Below are 21267 nucleotides of genomic sequence, written 5' to 3'. Positions count from 1 at the left end.
CACTCCGTTATATTCAAGATAAAGGCGGCTCACCACATGGACTGCAGTGGTTCAAGGCGGCGGCTCATCGCCACCTTCTCGAGGGCAGCTAGGGACGGGCAACAAATGCCGGCCTTGCCAGTGACGCCCACACCCCGAGAATGAATAACAAAATTCCCCCCCTCGCTCACATCGCATCTTGTACCCCTGCACCTTTGCACTATCTCTGCCCTTCCTACCACCCCCTCACTAATCCTATCTACCTGATCAACTCCTGCTTCCTTCACTACCCTTGCATTGCTGTCACTCCGCTCATCCCCTAACCCTTCCATCTACTCCCTCCACTCCCACTCACGGGCACAATCCAAGTCACAGCTCTAGTTAAAAATATCAATTCCACACCCAGGCTTTTTGGGAGAGGCTGCGGCCTTCAAGTAAGAACTTTAATGAAGGCATTAAGAGACACAATTTAATTTATTTAAAATGTAATTATACTAATGTGAAATATGTTTTTAATATTTTGTTTCGACCTTTTATTTTGGATATTTGAAATGTCAGTCACTGAGAGAGGCTGCGATGACAGCTGGCAAACATTTTCGGGAAATAATTTTGAGTGATTTATGGGAATCAGATTATACAATTTCAAAATTATATACTCGAACTGGAAATAGCAGCTATTGTGTGTCACACCATATGACACCGTTAACATTGGAATGACCTATCACAGTGCCACCTGTTGGAGTAACAGGTACTGCAGGTACCTGCAATGAGTTTTCAATGAAATCCGTGCCCCAGATACCAAATTTAATATATAATGGAAAGATTAAAAGTAGCTTTTTAAGGAAGATTGAATAGTTACAATCCCACTCCAGAGACTTGAGCCCAAAATTCTAGGCTGACACTCCAGCGCAGTACTGAGGGAGTGCCGCGCTGTCGGAGGTGCCGTCTTTCGGATGAGACGTTAAACCGAGGCCCTGTCTGCTCGCTCAGCTGGATGTAAAAGATCCCATGGCACTATTTCAAAGAAGAGCAGGGGAGTTCTCCCCGGTGCCCTGGCCAATCAGCATCACTAAAAAAAAAAACCCAGATTATCTGGTCATTATCACATTGCTGCTTGTGGGAGCTTGCTGTGCTCAAATTGGCTGCCGTGTTTCCTACATTACAACAGTGACTACACTTTGAAGAAAAAAATACTTTGTTGACTGTAAAGTGCTTTGGGACGTCCTGAGGTCGTAAAAGGCGCTGCAGAAATGCAAGTCTTTTTTCTTTCACTCAGAGAATGGGTTGAAGCAGTGTAAAGGAATTGGATTAAAATGCAACAGGAATGTAAAGATTTCTGAAAAACCTCCTGTTTAATAACCTCCGACTAATGTTCAACCCCAGTCTTATTTAGTCCTATTTGCACTTTTATACTCTCATCCATGAGAACACATTCTCGCATGCTTACTCTTGCAAATGCGATCTTAACAGTCACGTGCTAATCGAACACTATTTCCTCTGTAGTCTATTTGCATCAACATCGTAAATTCTTTATAAAGGGATTTACAAGTTTGTTGCACATACTGTACAGAGAGAAGACATTAAGAGACACAATTTAATTTATTTAAAATGTAATTATACTAATGTGAAATATGTTTTTAATATTTTTAAAATTTTGTTTCAACCTTTTTGGATATTTGAAATGTCAGTAACTGAGAGAGGCTGCGATGACAGCTGGAAAACATTTTCGGGAAATAATTTTGAGTGATTTATGGGAACCAGATTATACAATCTCAAAATTATGTACTTGAACTGGAAATAGCAGCTATCTCCCTGTGGTTCAGGGACTCCCTTGTGTCAGTTTTCTAGACAATGACACCAGCACAAAAATAAGCTGTCTGAACGAGGGAAAGGCAAAATAAATACTGACATTGTATAATTTAATGTTTTACTTGTCCTGTCGAGACGCATTGCTCAAGAGGCTTTGAACTAATGATTTAAATCATATATTACATCATGAGGTGTTTAGTCAAAGGCTACGTGATAGATGTGTAACATGTCTTGGAAACAAAAGCTGCTTTGATGCTGCTCAGAACCTGTGCTAGTGCCGCCTGCTCCCGATAGATTAACGGGAAGAAAAATGTTGTCTCGTTCACTGGCCTAATCTAATCCAGCAGCTTCACTTTGGTACAGGGCCTTGGTGAGACCACACCTTGAGTATTGTGTGCAGTTTTGGTCGCCTTATCTGAGGAAGGATGTTCTTGCCATGGAGGGAGTGCAGCGAAAATTCACCAGACTGATACCTGGGATGGCAGGAATGACGTATGAGGAGAGATTGGGTCGATTAGGCTTATACTCGCTGGAGTTTAGAAGAATGAGAAGGGATCTCATTGAAACTTATAAAATTCTAACAGGACTAGACAGACCAGATGCAGGAAGGATGCTCCCGATGGTCGGGGAGTCCAGAACCAGGGATCACAGTCTAAAGATAAGGGGTAAGCCATTTAGGACTGAGATGAGGAGGAATTTCTTCACCCAGAGAGTGGTGAACCTGTGGAATTCTCTACCACACAAGGCAGTTGAGGCCAATTCATTAAATATATTCAAGAAGGAGTTAGATATATTTCTTAAGGCTAAAGGGATCAAGGGATATGGGGAGAAAGCAGGGACAGGGTACTGAATTTGGATGATCAGCCATGATCTCATTGAATGGCGGAGCAGGCTCGAGGGGCCGAATGGCCTACTCCTGTGCCTATCTTCTATGTTTCTGTGGGTTTGCCATTGGCCGCATGACAGTCGCACCTTGGGAAGCAGCTGCACTAGTGCAGCACGTAACCCGACGTAAAAACCGCTAGGTTCCACTTTACCATAAGTGATAGTTAGCCATCCATTCAAAGTGTGTTCGTGGTTGATTGCATTGGCGTCCGCTGGTTTACATTGGTGAGCAACTGCTGACCAGATCACTCGGTTTCGGTGTTGATATTGAAGTTGCGCGCTCACCTTTTGTGTTCAGATCCCTCCATGGCCTCGCCCCTCCCTGTCTCTGTAACCTCCTCCAGCCCTACAACCCCGCCCCCCCCGAGATCTCCGCGCTCCTCCCATTCTGGCCTCTTGCGCAAACCCCCAATATCTTTCGCTCCACCGTTGGCGGCTGTGCTTTCAGCTGCCTGGGCCCTAAGCTCTGGAATTCCCTCCGTAAACCTCTACCCCCCTCTCCTCATTTAAGATGATCCTTAAAACCTACCTCTGACCAAGGACCTGCCCAAATATCTCCTTATGTGGCTCGGTGACAAATATTGGTTGATAACGCTCCTGTGAAACGCCCTGGGATGTTTATAAGGACATAAGAATTCGGAGCAGGAGTCGGCCATACGGCCCCTCGAGCCTGCTCCGCCATTCAATGAGATCATGGCTGATCTTCGACCTCAACTCCACTTTCCCGTCCGATCCCCATATCACTTGATTCCCCAAGAGTCCAAAAATCTATCGATCTCAGTCTTGAATATACTCAAAGACTCAGCATTCACAGCCCTCTGGGGCAGAGAATTCCAAAGATTCACAACCCTCGGAGTGGAGAAATTCCTCCTCATCTCAGTCCTAAATGACCGACCCCTTACCCTGAGACTGTGACCCCTAGTTCTAGACTCACCAGCCAGGGGAAACATCCTCTCAGCATCTACCCTGTCAATCTCCCTCAGAATCTTATATGTTTCAAACTACGCTAAAGCTGCTATATAAATGGAAGTTGTTGCTGTGTGAACCAAAACATTTTTGTCTCAAATCTTGAAAATCTAACTACTACTGTATACCGCAAATTATAATGGGAGCGGTTCAGTGCTAGGTTCCGTCAATATCCTGTAAATGTAAGCAACACGTATTTGTTCTGCCACCAAGTTAGAAAATGTTTATTTTTGAATTTTCAGGATATTAGTAATTAAAGCATGTCCAGAGTTGGGAAAGCACCTTGTATGTGTGGGTCCCCTCCTGCAAGAACACTTTGCCCACCCTCTCGCCACAAACCCCCTCCAGCTCCCACAGTCTCGGGGGAGGCGGGGGGGGACCCTGGTTAACCGATGCACAGATAATTCCCATCAGCCTCACTCTGTTTTCCCCCCTCCTCCCGATCTCTCTGAGATCGCTCACTGGTCAAACCCCGGTGCCAAATGCACCTCTTTACCCTGTCCTCTGTGCTTGACCTAAGCTCCCGGCCAAGGGACACCCTCGGTGCTAAACTGTGACAGACGCTCAATGCAGAGAGCATGTACAGTGCAGCACAGCAAGTACTCCACATAGTAATGGGAATGGTGGCCTAGTGTTCATGTGACTGGACTAGTAATCCAGAGGCCTGGACTAATGATCCAGAGACGCGAGTTCGTAATCCCACCACGGCAGCTGGGGAATTTAAATTCAGTTAATGAAATAAATCTGGAATAAAAAGCTAGTATCAGTAATGGTGACCATGAAACTATTGGATTGTTGTAAAAACCCATCTGGTTCACTAATGTCCTTTAGGGAAGGAAATCTGCCGTCCTTACCCGGTCTGGGCCTATATGTGACTCCAGACCCCCACAGCAATGTGGTTGACTCTTAACTGCCCCCTGAAATGGCCGAGCAAGCCAATCAAAGGCAATTAGAGGTGGGCAATAAATGCTGGCCTTCCCAGCGATGCCCACATCCAGTGAATGAATAATTTTTTTTTTTAAACAGTGGTACTGTATCGTCGGAAAGCAAATTTCTCTCTCTCCGAGAAAGATATTCTCGTCACGTTTGGCCACATTGCCAAACCATAATTGTTTGTCTTGTATTCTACCCTTCCTGAAGGACATGGTGACGATTACATTATACAGCTGAGTCCTGACACCACATCACTGTTTGCCAAGAAGTGTTCTGCTTGGGTTAGGATTTGACTGGCTGCAGACAAACCGCCAATTTAACTTTCTTGTTGTTGCTGCAAGCCGTTTTCATCTTCCAGCAATTCAGCCGTACTCTGACACCGGCATGATCAGACTCCAGAGGAACTCGCTGCCTCTGCATGAAATCTGACTGACTATATTTAAAGCGGGCCCGACCATTTCACAAAGGGTAAATAAGCACCCTCGGTAAATGGACTGTCTGTTGTGAAGATCCGTGTAAGCAACAGATAACAGGATCTTTTATTTAGTCTAGACAAAATGCCAGATTTTTGGTTCTTGTATATATCTGGATATGGGTGTAGTTCATCATAACTAACAATGATGTAAGCCAGCAACTGTAACAACACCTGGTCTTCTGTCTCTTTTCCCCGAGAGAAACTTCTGGCTTTTGCTTTTTTATAAGGGGATAGGAGATGGCCCGATTCCTGCTTCCCACTGCCCAGCCGCTCAGGATCATCACCCCGGTGTGGAACTGAGCCAATATAGTCCCCGGGTTTGATCCCCGATCTGTGACGATGAGCCGATTTCGACCATGATGGCAGTAGGGGTGTTTACAACTGGGGCCAACCTCGGGATGAGAACAATTAGCCAGGTTTCTGATTCTTATCCCGTACTGAAGGGATAATTACTAGTCCTAGCCCTTTTTAGGCTACCCCAGATCCGGCGTATTCCCCAGACGCTCACCTTCAACTAAAGTTAGAGATAGCCGAATTGTATAAGACGCTTAATTGGGTCTAAAGGTCCAGGCTATCTCTCTCTAAAGGAAAGGAATGACTGAAGATGTTACCATCTTCCAGATAGCACTTTTAATAAGTTTAACTAGACTGTAACCTTCCGGATATTATGAGGGTCTGGAAAACCCCCCAGAATTCTGCAACTCCTCACAAAAGAATATACAGAGATTGAGTTCGCGAGTTTGATACAGAAATACTAATTGAGACAATTCTAAAAATATATACATTTATTAAAGAACCGACATTCAGTTAACAGCTTGTGAGTCAATCGCGACTTTAACAGTTCAAAATACAAATAGCTTACATTTTTTATTCTCAGAGATCCTTATTCTCAAATCATAACTTCGTACATTTTTACATTTCTTATTATTTCTTAATCCAGAATATCCACCAATCCAGAATATCCACCAAAATCAAATAAGAGTACCTTTTCGATCCCCGAGACTCAAAGAATTAAAAACTTACAGAGACTGCCTCTGAAGTTGAGAACCGCTTGCCCTTTTCAGCGACTTTTGACTTTCCATCTGAAAAGCTCTATTTTTATACCTTTTTTTAGTGGTTTATCCTTTGAAGTTTTCTGCTGATGAAGCTAATTGCCTCTAGTCATTCTTTTTATTGACTTCTTTTCTATTCTTACTGTCAATTTAGCTGTTAGCTTGCAGACTTCTGTCTTGTTTAGGTGTTTCAAAACTTATAAAATGGCTGCAACAGATTTATCTCTTTGATGTCATTTTTATCGAAGGTCTTCCATTCAATTCTTAATATTGGCTTAACTGGTTATTATCAGACGTCGTGACTCCTATGTGTTCCAAGTTCAACACAAACACAATGTAATTGCTTGGTGTATCTATTGAAGTCATATTTTCAAAGTGTTCTGTAGGTATCTTTTACAACATGTAAATCAAAAACACTTCAACTAGGGTGTTTGTTTTCCTAGCCATCTTAGTTGGTTATATAACTGACTTATGTTTCCTGTCTTTCATTTGATGTTACTTTTATCAAAGGCACATGGTTTTTTAATATTCTGTGTTCCTGTTCGAAGTGTCTGTTTTTAACACTTTACTTGGGCATTGCTATTGTGTTGGCTCCCAAACTGCAGACATTCTGGAAGCTGCAACTTGCTGTTTCAATAGGGCCATTGTTTTTGTATTAACAGTCAATTCCCATTTCAAAAGCTTGTGTTTACAGTTTGTGTTAACACTTCATCTTATCTCAGAAGCCTGTATTGACACAGCTTGTGTTGCCGAGGCTTTCCAGACTTTTAATCCCAGTACATCATGTATTAATAATATCAGAAACCTGTTCATAGGATGGTGTATTTCTTGGAATATGGCTTTTTCCTTTACAGTACGTGGCATAGTGGTTAGCACTGTTGCCTCACAGCGCCAGGGACCCGGGTTCGAATCCGGCCTCGGGCGACTGTCTGTGTGGAGTTTGCACATTCTCCCCGTGTTTGCGTGGGTTTTCTCCGGGTGCTCCGGTTTCCTCCCACAGTCCAAAGATGTGCGGGTTAAGTAGATTGGCTATGATAAATTGACCCTTAGTGTTAGGGGGATTAAATACGTGGGGTTACAGGGATAGGGTGGGATATGTGTTGGTGTAGGGGTTACGGGGATCGGGTGGGATATGTGTCGGTGCAGGCTCGATGGGCCGAAATGGCCTCTATCTGCACTGTGGGGTTTCTGTGATTCTGTGAGTACAGGAAACTTTTTTTTATCCGGCACGGACGGGACCGACGTGGTGCCGGTTCATCAAAAATTCCGGATAACCAAAAGCTATAGTAAAAGATACGGAGCTGAGAGCTCCGTATAAAGCAACAAACCCTGTTGCTTAGCAACAGGTTCAGAAAAATGGCCACAAGTTGCAAACGTCTCTGTAGCTTAGCAACAGCTGCAGCCACACCCTTGCACAGCAACAGATGGAGGAAGGCAAGTAATAAAAGTTACCTGAACCTACTCCTGAATTTTGCCGGTTAACCGAGATTTCCGGTTATTTAGGTGCCGGTAAATTGAAAGTTTCCTGTACCTCACTCCTGGACTGTGCATGTGAGAGTGAGTGGACATTAAAGGGGGTAATTTAAACTTTCTGCGATAGTGTAAGGGTATCAAGTGATATGGAGCAAAGGCGGATAAGTGGAGTTGAGGGACGCATCAGCCATTGATCTAATAAAATGGCAGAAGAGGCTCGAGGGACTTGCGTTCCTATATAAATTTTAAAAAACCAATTGCATTGCATTGTGATGTATGCTGGTTGTAGTATTTCCCAGTGATTATTTCTTGAGCTTGCAGTAAGGACTCCAGTTATTATCTTTTGGTGAGAATGGCATTGTGCAGCAGTGTGAACACAAAAAGGTCAGGCAAAACTTCAATGATTTCAAGGAAGTGATCTCACCTTGGAGATCGCTTGATCCTAAATGGTTGCAGCTGGTCTTTTATGGTTTAGCACCATCTGAACCCTTGCTTTAGATTACCGCTTGCAATTACTCCCACGCATCTGCTATTCTTACATCGGCCTCTGTGTTCTTTTACAATTCAGGTACAAAGATGCAGACTGCACGATTATCTTTAGACGTACACCTGATTTACTGGGTCCAGAAATGCCAGATTTGTGTCTGGTTCTTTCGAGTTGTTCCCAGTCTGCACCCTCCGTTCCTATAACCTCTGGATTACTGTTCTTCCCCAGACTTAACTGTTAGACATTTAAAAGCACACCAGCACAACAACAACTTACATTTACACAGCACCCTTAACGTAATAAAATGTCCCAAGGTGCTTCACAAGAACGTTATCAAAAAACAAAATTTGACCCCAAGCTACATGAGATTTTTTTAGAGGCTGTAACTAGCAGGGTAGATAAAGGGGATGTACTGTAGTATACTTGGATTTCCAAAAGACATTTTGGTGCCACATAAAAGGTTGCTACGCAAGATAGGGCATATGGGGTTGGGAATAATATACTAGCATGGATAGAGGATTGGTTAACAGACAGAAAACAGAGAGTAGGGATAAACGGGTCATCTTCCGGTTGGCAGGCTGTAACTAGTGGGGTGCCGCAAGGATCAGTGCTTGGGCCTCAGCTATTTACAATCTATATTAATGACCTAGATGAAGGGACCGAGTGTAATGTATCAAGTTTGCTGATGATACAAAGCTAGGTGGGAAAGTAAGATGTGAGGAGGAGACAAAGAGTCTGCAAAGGGATATAGACAGGTTAAGTGAGTGGGCAATAAGGTGGCAGATGGAGTATAATGTGGGGAAATGTGAGGTTATTCGCTTTGGTAGGAAGAATAGAAAAACAGAATTTTTTTTAAATGGTGAGAAGCTATTAAATGTTGGTGTTCAGATAGATTTGGATGTCCTCGTACAAGAAACACAGAGAGTTGGCATGCAGGTACATACAGCAAGCAATTAGGAAGTCAAATGGCATGTTGGCCTTTATTGCTAAAGGGTTGGAGTACAATAGTAAGGAAGTCTTGCTACAATTGTACAGGGCTCTGGTGAGACCACACCTGGAGTATTGTGAACAGTTTTTGGTCTCCTTATCTGAGGAAGGACATACATGCCTTGGAGGTGGTGCAATGAAGGTTCACTAGATTGATCCCTGGGATGAGCGGGATGTCCAATGAGGAGAGATTGAGTAGATTGTGGCTGTGCTCCCAGGTTTAGATCTCTTTGACTGCACTCCTGGTCTTCCCTCTGTCTCAATTTGCCTACCTAACGGGGATTGTACTTCAGAGTAGATCAGTTACATGAGTAGAGCTTGATGGTGATTGGGAGACGTGATTAGGAACTATACAGATTCCAGTCTTTCATGATCTCTTCAACCTCTTGCTTGGCACCACCGTTTCCCCTCCCCCCATTGTACCCGAGCAGCACTATATACAAATGCAAGTTGTTAATTGATGCATGATGTACTTTTTAAAAAATTCATTCACGGGATGTGGGCATCGCTGGCAAGGCCGGCATTTATTTCCCATATCTAATTGCCCTTGAGAAGGTGGTGGTGAGCCGCCGCCTTGAACCGCTGCAGTCCGTGTGGTGAAGGTGCTCCCACAGTGCTGTTAGGGAGGGCGTTCCATTATTCTGACCCAGTGACGATGAAGGATCTGCGATATAATTCCAAGTCAGGGTGATGTGTGACTTGGAGGGGAACTTGGAGGTGGTGGTGTTCCCGTGCGCCTGCTGCCCTTGTCCTTCTAGGTGGAAGAGGTCGCGGGTTTGGGAGGTGCTGCCGAAGAAGCCTTGGTGAGTTGCTGCAGTGCATCTTGCAGATGGTACACACTGCAGCCACGGTACGCCGGTGGTGAAGGGAGTGAATGTTGAAGGTGGTGGATGGGGTGCCAATCAAGCGGGCTGCTTTGTCCTGGATGGTGTCGAGCTTCTTTAGTGTTGTTGGAGCTGCACTCATCCAGGCCAGTGGAGAGTATTCCATCACACTCCTGACTTGTGCCTTGTAGATGGTGGAAAGGCTTTTGGGAGTCAGGAGGTGAGTCACTCACTGCAGAATACCCAGCCTCTGACCTGCTCTTGTAGCCACAATATTTATGTGGCTGGTCCAGTTAAGTTTCTGGTCAATGGTGACCTCCCTGGATGTTGATGGGGGGGGGGGAGTAATTCGGCGATGGTAATGCCATTGAATGTCAAGGGGCGGTGGTTAGACTCTTGCTTGTTGGAGATAGTCATTGCCTGGCACTTGTGTGGTGTGAATGTTATCTGTCACTTATCAGCCCAAGTCTGAACGTCGTCCAGGTCTTGCTGCATGCGGGCATGGACTGCTTCACTATCTGAGGAGTTGCGAATGGAGTTGAACACTGCGCAATCATCTGTAACCATGCCCACTTTTGACCTTATGATGGAGGGAAAGTCATTGGTGAAAGCAGCTGAAGATGGTTGGGCCTAGGACACTGCCCTAAAATCCTCTCCTGTGAATGACGCGACTGTGTGCTGCCAATATCATTACCATCATTCCTGTTTGATGGGAAGCACGTATTTAAACAAAAATGATGGGTTGCGACCCATACATATGCTAATTATTTCTAACCGCTTCCTTCTAGTTACGGGGAGATCGACAGTATCCGGGTACTACACGAACGCTTCTGTGCATTTGTCAACTTCAAGTGCCGTGTGGCAGCTGCTAAAGCATTGGCGGCATTGCAGGTGAGGCCTGAAAGATGTCGCCGTTTCAGTGTTCTGTTCTGTTATCCACCCCGTCTGTAAATCAGCGTCCTTAGATTTGTCAATAAATTAACAGGGATGGGCGGAAGTGTTACCGATAAATGGGACAATACTTTGTTGAGGCAGATGATTTGTTATCGCTTCAATCTGCTGAGAAACAACATTTATAAACGGCTCGCGATTTAAAAAAAAAAAGTAAAATGGCAACATTCAGATGGTAAAACGCACCAAATCATTTGCCCTAGGAATAAGTTTTCCGGAGTGAGTATTGACACCACTGTGCCATTCAGTGAGTGGGGGGCAGGGCAGGAGTAACGGCCGGGCTTGCAGCAAACCGTATCTATTTTACAGCAAACTGAACTCGTGACCAAAACGACAGCAATGTCCCCCCCAGTAAAAGCAGGATTATTTCTCCAGCACAATGCAGTGAGTGGAGGACAGTTAGCGCGTAAAATCAATCCCTGCAGTGCGGTCTGCAGGCGTGATTGATGGGGGAATTACCCAGTCATCTCCATTCTGGCTGGGACTTGTGGTGTCGCTATATGCAACCTGAAATTTTAAACACTCTCAGTATGTCCCTGTTAAAGTCGCAAACTTAAGGATGCGACTGCTGGGGTAGCATAAATCGCCTGCAATGACTTCTCCGTCCTCCCCTGGCACGGTGGCTTTCAGGAGTACCTCAAGGCTCCCATTTGTTTTGGCTCCTCTTGATCTGCACGTTGCCCCTTGGTGACCTGATCCACAGGCACGAGGGCAGCTTCCATGCGTATGCTGAAGGCACCCTTCAGGTGAAGGTGTGAGTCTCACATCAGAACTTTTATCAGTGACTTAGAAGAAGCAACAGAGAGCGTATATCCAAGTTTGCTGATGGCACTTATGTTAGGTGGCGCAGTAAGTACTACGGATGGGAGCAGAAGATTGCAAAGGGACCTTGATGGATTAAGTGAGTGGGCAAAGCTGTGGCAGATGGAGTTCAATGTGGGAAAGTGTGAGGTCATCCACGGTGGACCCAGGAAAGATCGATCAGAGTATTTTCTAAATGGTAAGAAGCTGGGAACTGTGGAGGAGCAGAGGGATTTAGTGGTCCATGTACAGAAATGGACAGGTGCCAAAAATAATAAGATTGGGATTATAGAGAAACTATTTCCTCTGGTGGGGGGAGTCCAGAACAAGGGGGCACAACCTTAAAATTAGAGCCAGGCCGTTCAGGGGTGATGTCAGGAAGCACTTCTCCACACAAAGGGTTAGTGGAAATCTGGAACACTCTCCTCCGAAAAGCTGAGCGGTTAGGGGTCAGTTGAAAATGTCAAAACTGACCTAGGTAGATTTTTGTTAGGTAAGGGTATTAAGGGATATGGAATCAAGGTGGGTAAATGGAGTTATAATACAGATCAGCCATTATCTAATTGAATGGCAGCGGGCTCGAGGGGCTAAATTATGGGTACGGCAGCATTGTGGTTATGTTACTGGATTAGTAATCCAGAGACCTGGACTAATGATCCAGAGACGGGAGTTCCAATCCCACCACGGCAGCTGGGGAATTTAAATTCAATTAATTAAGTAAACTGGAATAAAAAGCTAGTATCAGTAATGGTGACCATGAAACTACCGGATTGTCGTAAAAACCCATCTGGTTCACTAATGTCCTTTAGGGAAGGAAATCTGCTGTCCTTACCCGGTCTGGCCTATATGTGACTCCAGACCCACAGCAATGTGGTTGACTCTTAACTGCCCTCTGAAATGGCCTAGCGAGACACTCAGTTGTCAAGAAGGCGGCTCACCGCCACCTTCTTGAGGGCAATTAGGGATGGGCAATAAATGCTGGCCTTCCTAGCGACGCCCACATTCTGTGAATTAATTTTTAAAAAAGAGGCCGACTCCTATTTCTATGTTCCTAGAACTTTGAGCCCCAAGTTCCAGACTCATCCGTGTTGCTCGCTGAACCCTCTTTCATTTACTCATACTCTCTTTGATTTTTCTCCTCTCCCCTGTAGGCACTGGCCTTGGATAGTGTCTCATGGCTGCTGGGTGCCCTCTGCGTACCTCACCCAAGTGACCACTCTTTATGTGTGCGTCTAGCCAGTGAGTGTCAGTGGGCTATTCGACTGGGGGGGTGGGGGGTGGCGGGGGCAATGCAGCCAGACCCTATCTATCCTCACCAGGCATCTTCATGCACTTTCACAGGTCACTGAATAGGGACCCACAGCGGGAACACTGACTAGCATTTACCCCATCGGCCCCCAGTCTAGGTGTGCTGTGGCCAATTGTCTCATAGAATTGAAAAGCAGAGAAGTTATGTTAACATTGTATCGAACCTTGGTTAGACCACACTTGGAGCACTGTGCACAGTTCTGGTCTTCATCATGTTATAAAAAGGATATAGAGGCACTGGAGGAGGTGCAAAAAAAAAATATTTACTAGAATGATACCAGAACTGGGAGGTTATACCTATCAGGAAAGCTTGAACAGGCTGGGGCTCTTTTCTCCAGAAAAGAGAAGACTGAGCGGTGACCTGATAGAGGTCTTTAAAATTATTGAAGGGGTTTGATGGGGCAGATGTATAGAAATAGTTTCCACTTATGGGGGAATCCAAAACTAGGGGATAAATATAAGGTAGTCACTAATAAATTCATTAGGGAATTCAGGAGAAACTTCTTTACCCAAAGTGTGTTTAGAATGTGGAGCTCGCTACCACAGGCAGAAGTTGAGGTGAATTCAAGGGGAAGCTAGATAAGTACATGAGGGAGAAAGGAATAGAAGGATATGTTGACAGGGTGAGATGACGAGGAGTGGGAGGAGGCTCGTGTGGAGCATAAACACCGACATGGGCCAGTTGGGCCGAATGGTCTTGTTTCTGTGCTGTACATTCTAATTAATGCCTATTGCCACTATCTGACGAGATTAGCTAACTCGAGGATTGAACCTGGGATCTTCCTGATCTTTATGACTGATAAGCACACCAGGCAGAACCTAGCGTCCTTTTGTTGCATTTGGCCAGTGATGATTCTCTCTCCTAATTCACAGGGTAAAGAAATAGAAAACACAAAGCTGCTAATTAGATACGCTGACAGACACCTGAATAAAAGCAGCTTCCCACTGCAGAAACCGCCTGTCCCGGTGCGGGTGTCGGTACAACCGAAAATCGTGGCGGCAGCGTGCGGGTAAGTTCACGAGGGGCGGGGCAGATGTATAGACATTGATAGTCACATGATCTTTGACAGTGTGGGCTTAGTGTCACTTACCCCCATTGACATTACCCCATTGCCCCTCCCTATCTCTGTAACCTCCTCCAGCTCTACAACCCTCCGAGATCTCAGCGCTCCTCCAATTCAGGCCTCTTGAGCATCCCCGATTTCCTTCGCTCCACTATTGACGGCCGTGCCTTCAGCTGCCTAGACTCTAAGCTCTGGAATTCCCTGCCTAAACCTCTCTACCTCTCTCTCCTCCTTTAAGACACTCCTTAAAACCTACCTCTTTGACCAAGCTTTTGGTCACCTGCCCTAATTTCTCTTTATGTGGCTCGGTGTCAAATTTTGTTTGATAATTGCTCAGAAGCGCCTTGGGACACTTAACTACATTAACACCGCTGTATCAATGCAAGTTGTTGTTGACATTGTCTCAGCATCGTTAGGCTGATGTTATAAAGGGGAGCAGTTTCCCCAAATCCAATCAGGAAGGGATATGCTTCTGGGCATCTGCGAGACTCTTCTGAACGAAACTTTGGTCGATTGGATAGAAGAAATGCAGGCCAACTCGTCTTGAACTGTGACCAGAGACGGTGTAACTCTCTGCTTGGAGATGCCCGGGAGCGCCTTGGTTTGATTTGTTAGCTGATACACTGGGGTTGAAGCATCTCGTCGTTGTTCTGAGCCTTCTGTGAAGACCAGCATAAAGGGGCACGTGCTACAGAAGGCAAGTGGAAGCAGCTGATCATGTGATCATGCCGCACTCCTATGCTGCCTCTTACTCATAGAACGATACAGCGCGGAGGGACGCCATTCGGCCCATTGTGCCTGTGCCGGCTCTTTGAAAGAGCTAGCCAATTAATATTTTCATTGACCCATTAAATCGTGATTGACTTGGGCTCCCCTGATGGCTCGGCTGCTTAAGGCAGTGAGTATCCGAGTGTACAGAAGGTCCCAGGTTAATCCATGGTTTGCGTTGAGTTAGCTAACCTCTGGGATAAAGGTACCACAGTTCACCTCCGCACTCTTGGACTAGAGAGCGGAGACCCAGTCAGGGTTGGCACCAGTGTTCCCACTAATTTTCTTTTGGGGGGTGGAGTGCGCAGTCCATTCAATTTCTCGCGCACACGCGGTTATTTCAGTTGTACAGCCGTTGAGCAGCCTGCGCGGGGCCTCCAGATCGCGGTGCAGCTTAACGGGAACGTTGGCTGGCACTCCTGCCCAGTAGCTTCTGTTGGAACTGTGAACATTGGTCAAGGACGGGGATCAGATATGTCTGTGATGTCCGTCACCCCCCCCCCCCAATCTTAAATAGCCCAATGACCGTCGCCGTCTCGGCTCGCCCGTGAAAAGGAGCCACTTGGACAAGGTCCCAGAGGGTGCCTGGTGCATGTGGAATGGTACCCCAGCAAGAAGTCATCATCTTCTGGAGAAGAGCGTGTGAGGTATTTAATTTAAAACAAAAGAAGAGCTTGACGTAAGAAAACTACTAGGCACTTGGTCTAAGCGTTAAAGCTTTAATCAACTGTTTTACAACATGGAGGTCTAGTTGTGTCCTTCACTAGTTCCTGTTAAAGAATGTCCTGAGCAAGCTGGGCCCATGCCCAAGTATTTATACTCTCCCTGGACAGCGCCACCAGCAGGCCGCCCAGTATTATTTCGTAAGTCATTTCCACACGAATGACAAGATTCATGTCAGAGCTTTCATTTAACTTCCTTTTAGTTGAGTTTGGCTGGTTGGCTTGGGCTTTAGAATTGGACTCGAAGTGGTCAGAGACTCTCTTCTGACTTTTAATGCTTTCCACTGTTTTAAACTCTTAGGTCGAAGCGTAAAGGCCCAGTAGACGGTGACGAATGTTACTTTTGGCGTACCACTGGCTGCCATTTCGGAGACAAATGCCGCTACAAGCACATTCCTGAGCACAGAGGAGTTGACAAGAAACCCTGGCAGCACTGAAGGAGATGTGCTGTACCTGGAGACAAAACCCCCCCCAAAGTAATACGAATGCACTAACTCCAGCACAACTTCCCAGAGCTCAGGGCCAATCTGACGAGCGTCAGTGTACTCATTAGATACATCTCTTTGAAAGTGGTTGTAATTGGATATTTGCACTCCAAATCTAACCTGTTGGATTAAGTACCAAGTACTGTGTAGGGTTGAGGAAAGATTGACTTTGACACTCTTTATTCCAGTTTTGGGGACATATTTATCTCTGTCCCCGTTAAAGCCATCTAGTGTGTTGCATGCGTTTGTGTGGTATTTCAGAAATCCAGTTTGTTTGGAATATTCCAACTGGAAAACACACGAGTTTGGGGAGTAGCTATGAATCTCTCTTTCTCTTCCCCCCACCCCCCCTCCTCCCAATCCTTTTTTGGCTGCAGCCATCTTCAAATATGTTCAGTGATTTTGTTGAAATATTTCCAGGGCATCTTGACTGACTCATTACCGTTGGAATCTGAAGAACACAGGAACAGGAGGAGGCCATTGAGCCCCTCGAGCCTGTGTCACCATTCAGTGAGATCATGGCCGATCTGCGACCTAACTCCATAAACCCGCCTTTGGCCCATATCCCTTAATACCTTTGGTTAACAAAAAGCTATCAATCTCAGATTTAAAATTAACAACTGATCTAGCATCAGTTGCCATTAGCGGAAGAGAGTTCCAAATTTCTACCACCATTTGTGTGTAGAAGTGTTTCCTAATTTCACTCTTGAAAGGTCTGGCTCTAATTTTTAGACTTTGCCCCTCCAGTCCTAGAATCCCCAACCAGCGGAAATAGTTTCTCTCTATCTACCCCATCAGTTCCCCTTAATATTTTGAAAACTCCAATCAAATCACCCCTTAATCTTTTAAATTCCAGGGAATACAACCCTAATTTGTGTAATCTCTCCTCGTGACTTAACCCTTGAAGTCCGGGTATCATTCTGGTAAACCTACGCTGCACTCCCTCCAAGGCCAATATATCCTTCCTAAGGTGTGGTGCCCAGAACTGCTCCCAGTGCTCCAGGTGTGGTCTAACCAGGGTTTTGTACAGCTGCAGCATAACTTCTACCCCCTTGTATTCTAGTCCTCTAGACAAAGGAGATTTGAGGCAATGAGTTGAAACATCTTGGAAGACATTTCTACACGAGCCCTGATACAAGAATACAATGGGGAGAATGATGTACACTGTGTGGTACATGAAGCACAGTTCAGCCTCACGTTTTTGGGGTGAGGAAGTCTCCCAAGATAATCGGACACCGTGTTCATGCCTTTCTATTTTCCTCTCGCTGTAAGTTACCCCCGCCCATCTTCAGTCTGCCTGGACTTTGCCCCTTTGTTCGAACGGCTCCCAGACTTTTTGCCACGTCTCAAGAAAAATGAAAAGCAAAATCCTGCAGATGCTGGAGATTCCGAGATGAAAGGTTGGATGCACTCAGCGGAGAGGAGGGGAGTGGGGGATGGAGGTGGGGGGAGGAGGAGGGGGGGAGATGGGATGGGGGGGGAGGGGGATGGGGAGGATGGGGGGGGAGGGGGATGGGGAGGAGGGGGTGAGGAGGAGGAGGGGGGATGAGGGTGTGGGGGATGAGGGGGATGGGGAGTGGGGAGGAGGGGATGGGGAGGAGGGGGATGGGGAGAGGGGGGATGTGGGGGAGGAGGGGGATGTGGGGGATAGGGGATGTGGGGAGGAGGGGGATAGGGGATGTGGGGAGGAGGGGGATAGGGGATGTGGGGAGGAGGGGGATAGGGGATGTGGGGAGGAGGGGGATGTGGGGAGGAGGGGGATGTGGGGGATTGGGGATGTGGGGGAGTGGGGATGTGGGGGAGTGGGGATGTGGGGGAGTGGGGATGTGGGGGAGTGGGGAGGTGGGGGAGTGGGGGAGTGGGGAGGGGGAGGAGGGGGAGTGGGGAGGAGGGGGATTAGGGGGAGTGGGGAGGAGGGGGAGTGGGGAGGAGGGGGATGTGGGGGATAGGGGGAGTGGGGAGGTGGGGGATAGGGGAGGTGGGGGATAGGGGGAGTGGGGAGGTGGGGGAGTGGGGAGGTGGGGGATAGGGGAGGTGGGGGATAGGGGAGGTGGGGGATAGGGGGAGTGGGGAGGTGGGGGATAGGGGAGGTGGGGGATAGGGGAGGTGGGGGATAGGGGGAGTGGGGAGGTGGGGGATGTGGGGAGGAGGGGGATGTGGGGAGGAGGGGGATGTGGGGAGGAGGGGGATAGGGGATGTGGGGAGGAGGGGGATAGGGGGAGTGGGGAGGTGGGGGATAGGGGAGGTGGGGGATAGGGGGAGGGGGGATGTGGGGGATAGGGGGAGTGGGGAGGTGGGGGATAGGGGAGGTGGGGGATAGGGGAGGTGGGGGATAGGGGGAGTGGGGAGGTGGGGGATAGGGGAGGTGGGGGATAGGGGAGGTGGGGGATAGGGGGAGTGGGGGATAGGGGGATAGGGGGAGTGGGGAGGAGGGGGATGTGGGGAGGAGGGGGATGTGGGGAGGAGGGGGATGTGGGGAGGAGGGGGATGTGGGGAGGAGGGGGATAGGGGATGTGGGGAGGAGGGGGATAGGGGAGGTGGGGGATAGGGGAGGTGGGGGATAGGGGGAGTGGGGAGGTGGGGATAGGGGGAGTGGGGAGGTGGGGGATGCGGGGGATAGGGGGAGTGGGGAGGTGGGGGATAGGGGAGGTGGGGGATAGGGGGAGTGGGGAGGTGGGGATAGGGGGAGTGGGGAGGTGGGGGATAGGGGGAGTGGGGAGGAGGGGGATGCGGGGAGGAGGGGGATGTGGGGGATAGGGGGAGTGGGGAGGTGGGGGATAGGGGGGGTGGGGGATAGGGGAGGTGGGGGATAGGGGGAGTGGGGAGGAGGGGGATTAGGGGGAGTGGGGAGGAGGGGGATTAGGGGGAGTGGGGAGGAGGGGGATTAGGGGGAGGAGGGGGATAGGGGGAGGAGGGGGTTTAGGGGGATAGGGGGAGTGGGGAGGAGGGGGATGTGGGGGATAGGAGAAGTGGGGAGGTGGGGGGGAGGAGGGGGAGTGGGGAGGTGGGGGATAGGGGGAGTGGGGAGGAGGGGGAGGAGGGGGATTAGGGGGAGTGGGGAGGAGGGGGATGCGGGGGATAGGGGGAGTGGGGAGGAGGGGGATGCGGGGGATAGGGGGAGTGGGGAGGAGGGGGAGTGGGGAGGAGGGGGATGCGGGGGAGTGGGGAGGAGGGGGATAGGGGGAGTGGGGAGTGGGGAGGAGGTGGATGCGGGGGATAGGGGGAGTGGGGAGGAGGGGGATGCGGGGGATAGGGGGAGTGGGGAGGAGGGGGATGCGGGGGAGTGGGGAGGAGGGGGATGCGGGGGATGCGGGGGAGTGGGGAGGAGGGGGATGCGGGGGAGTGGGGAGGAGGGGGATGCGGGGGAGTGGGGAGGAGGGGGATGCGGGGGAGTGGGGAGGAGGGGGATGCGGGGGAGTGGGGAGGAGGGGGATGCGGAGGAGGGGGATGCGGGGGAGTGGGGGAGGAGGGGGAGGAGGGGGATAGGGGGAGGAGGGGGATGCGGGGGATAGGGGGAGGAGGGGGATGCGGGGGATAGGGGGAGGAGGGGGATGCGGGGGATAGGGGGATGCGGGGGATAGGGGGAGTGGGGAGGAGGGGGATGCGGGGGATAGGGGGAGTGGGGAGGAGGGGGATGCGGGGGATAGGGGGAGTGGGGAGGAGGGGGATGCGGGGGATAGGGGGAGTGGGGAGGAGGGGGATAGGTTCAGTGGGGAGGCGGGGGAGTGGGGAGGAGGGGGGTGAGGGGGAGTGGGGATGCGGGGGGATGAGGGGGAGTGGGGATGCGGGGGAGTGGGGATGTGGGGGATGAGGGGGAGGGGGAGATGTGGGTGAGGGGGTGGGGGGAGGGCAGTTAGGGGGAGTGGGGGGGAGGGCAGTTAGGGGTAGTGGGGGGGAGGGGAGTTAGCGGGGGTGGGGGTGGGCAGTTAGTGGGGAGAGGAGTGAGGGGGGTGGGGTGGGGGGGAGTTGGGGAGGAGATGGGGTGGAGGGGTGGGGGGGAGTTGGGGTGGGGGGGAGTTGGGGAGGGGATGGGGTGAGGAGAGGGGATGGGGCAGGGAGAGGGGAAGAGGAGGGGAGTTGGGGGTGGGTGAGGGTGGGGAGTGAGGGGGGGATGGGGATAGGGGGGATGGGAGGTGAGGGGGGTGGGGGAGGGGAATAGGGGGGATGGGAGGTGAGGAGGGGGGTGGGGGAGGGGAGAAGGGGGATGGGAGGTGAGGATGGGGGTGGGGGAGGGGAGGATGGAGGAGGGGGGTGGGGGAGGGGGGATGGGAGGTGAGGAGGGGGGTGGGGGATGGGGAGCTAGGGTTAATGGTGACCATTCGTCAGGACCCGTGTTTCCTTAGGCCGTCTGCTGGATGGCGCGAGGTACTGTTCTGCTACGACATCCCCATACGGCTTTCTCTCCTCTGCAAAGAGGTGCCGCAGTCTCTGCTTTACGTGGATTGGATTGTTGTGCTGGGCAGTGGGGGAATGGGCCGTGCCTCCTCCCAGTCCCCAACACTTGAGGGGGATGACTTTAACCCTACTCGCTCAGCAGAAACCTGGCGAGCGGGCAGTTAAAATCGCCCTTGGCTCTTACCTGTTCCAAAGCTGCCACGGTCACGACATCTGCAATTTTAACCTGCTCCCCTGAGCAGGCAGCAAGGACTCTTGCCCGGAACCAACAAGGTCCTTCTTTACATAGAGCCATAACGGCACAGAAGGAGTCCATTTGGCCCATCAAGTCCATGCCAGCTCTCTCTCTCTCGAGCAATCCAGTCAGTCCCATTCCCCCGCTCTATCCCCGTAGCCCTGCAAGTTTATTTCCCTCAAGTGTCTTGAGTGCGGGAGTGGCCAGAATTCCGTTGCACGTTTATTTTTGCCAATGGCGTGCAGGCTTACTGCAATATATATATTTTTTATGTGGGTTAGGGGTGAAATAAGTGGGATGAAATTCAAACTTCTACAGCCTTGGTGCAGGAACAGCTATTTAATTTATTACAGGTTAGACCAATTGCCACCAAGTGACTGAACCAGCGATTAATTTTGGTTTGGACGTGATGTACATATTGATTAGTCTGTATTGTTCACTGGACAATGGGACCATTCACCTGTCGCTGCATCCAGTGACCATCCAATGCATTCATTTCCTAACGTATTATATTAAGGTGCAGTGATAAAGCAATATGACGGAATACTGCAGAACAGAGTTCTAATGAAGTACCGAATGTCGAATAAGCTATTTATTCCAAACTCCTTTCGATAAACACGTGCAATATCTTGGTTTTTTTGTGTGTATTCCTTCCACCTACCAATGGC

At 49.1% G+C, this 21267-nt stretch overlaps 1 protein-coding gene across 1 annotated transcript in view; it reads left to right on the top strand.

Annotated features, from left to right (window-relative positions):
• LOC147113325 (uncharacterized) overlaps positions 1 to 17381 on the top strand; it is a 161352-nt gene extending 143971 nt beyond the window's left edge. The window contains 3 exon segments of the mRNA XM_085994257.1: positions 10659 to 10761; positions 13804 to 13940; positions 15786 to 17381. Of these exon segments, the coding sequence (XP_085850383.1) occupies positions 10659 to 10761; positions 13804 to 13940; positions 15786 to 15921 (376 nt within the window). The 3' untranslated portion in view covers positions 15922 to 17381.
• Positions 17382 to 21267: the final 3886 nt, after the last annotated feature.

This window comes from Somniosus microcephalus, chromosome 8, assembly GCF_052327205.1.
Source record: "Somniosus microcephalus isolate GS21.2 chromosome 8, FLI_Smic_1.0, whole genome shotgun sequence".
Taxonomy (NCBI): Eukaryota; Metazoa; Chordata; class Chondrichthyes; order Squaliformes; family Somniosidae; genus Somniosus; species Somniosus microcephalus.
Note: the sequence above shows the minus strand (reverse complement) of the source record. Positions and strands in the feature narration are given on the sequence as shown.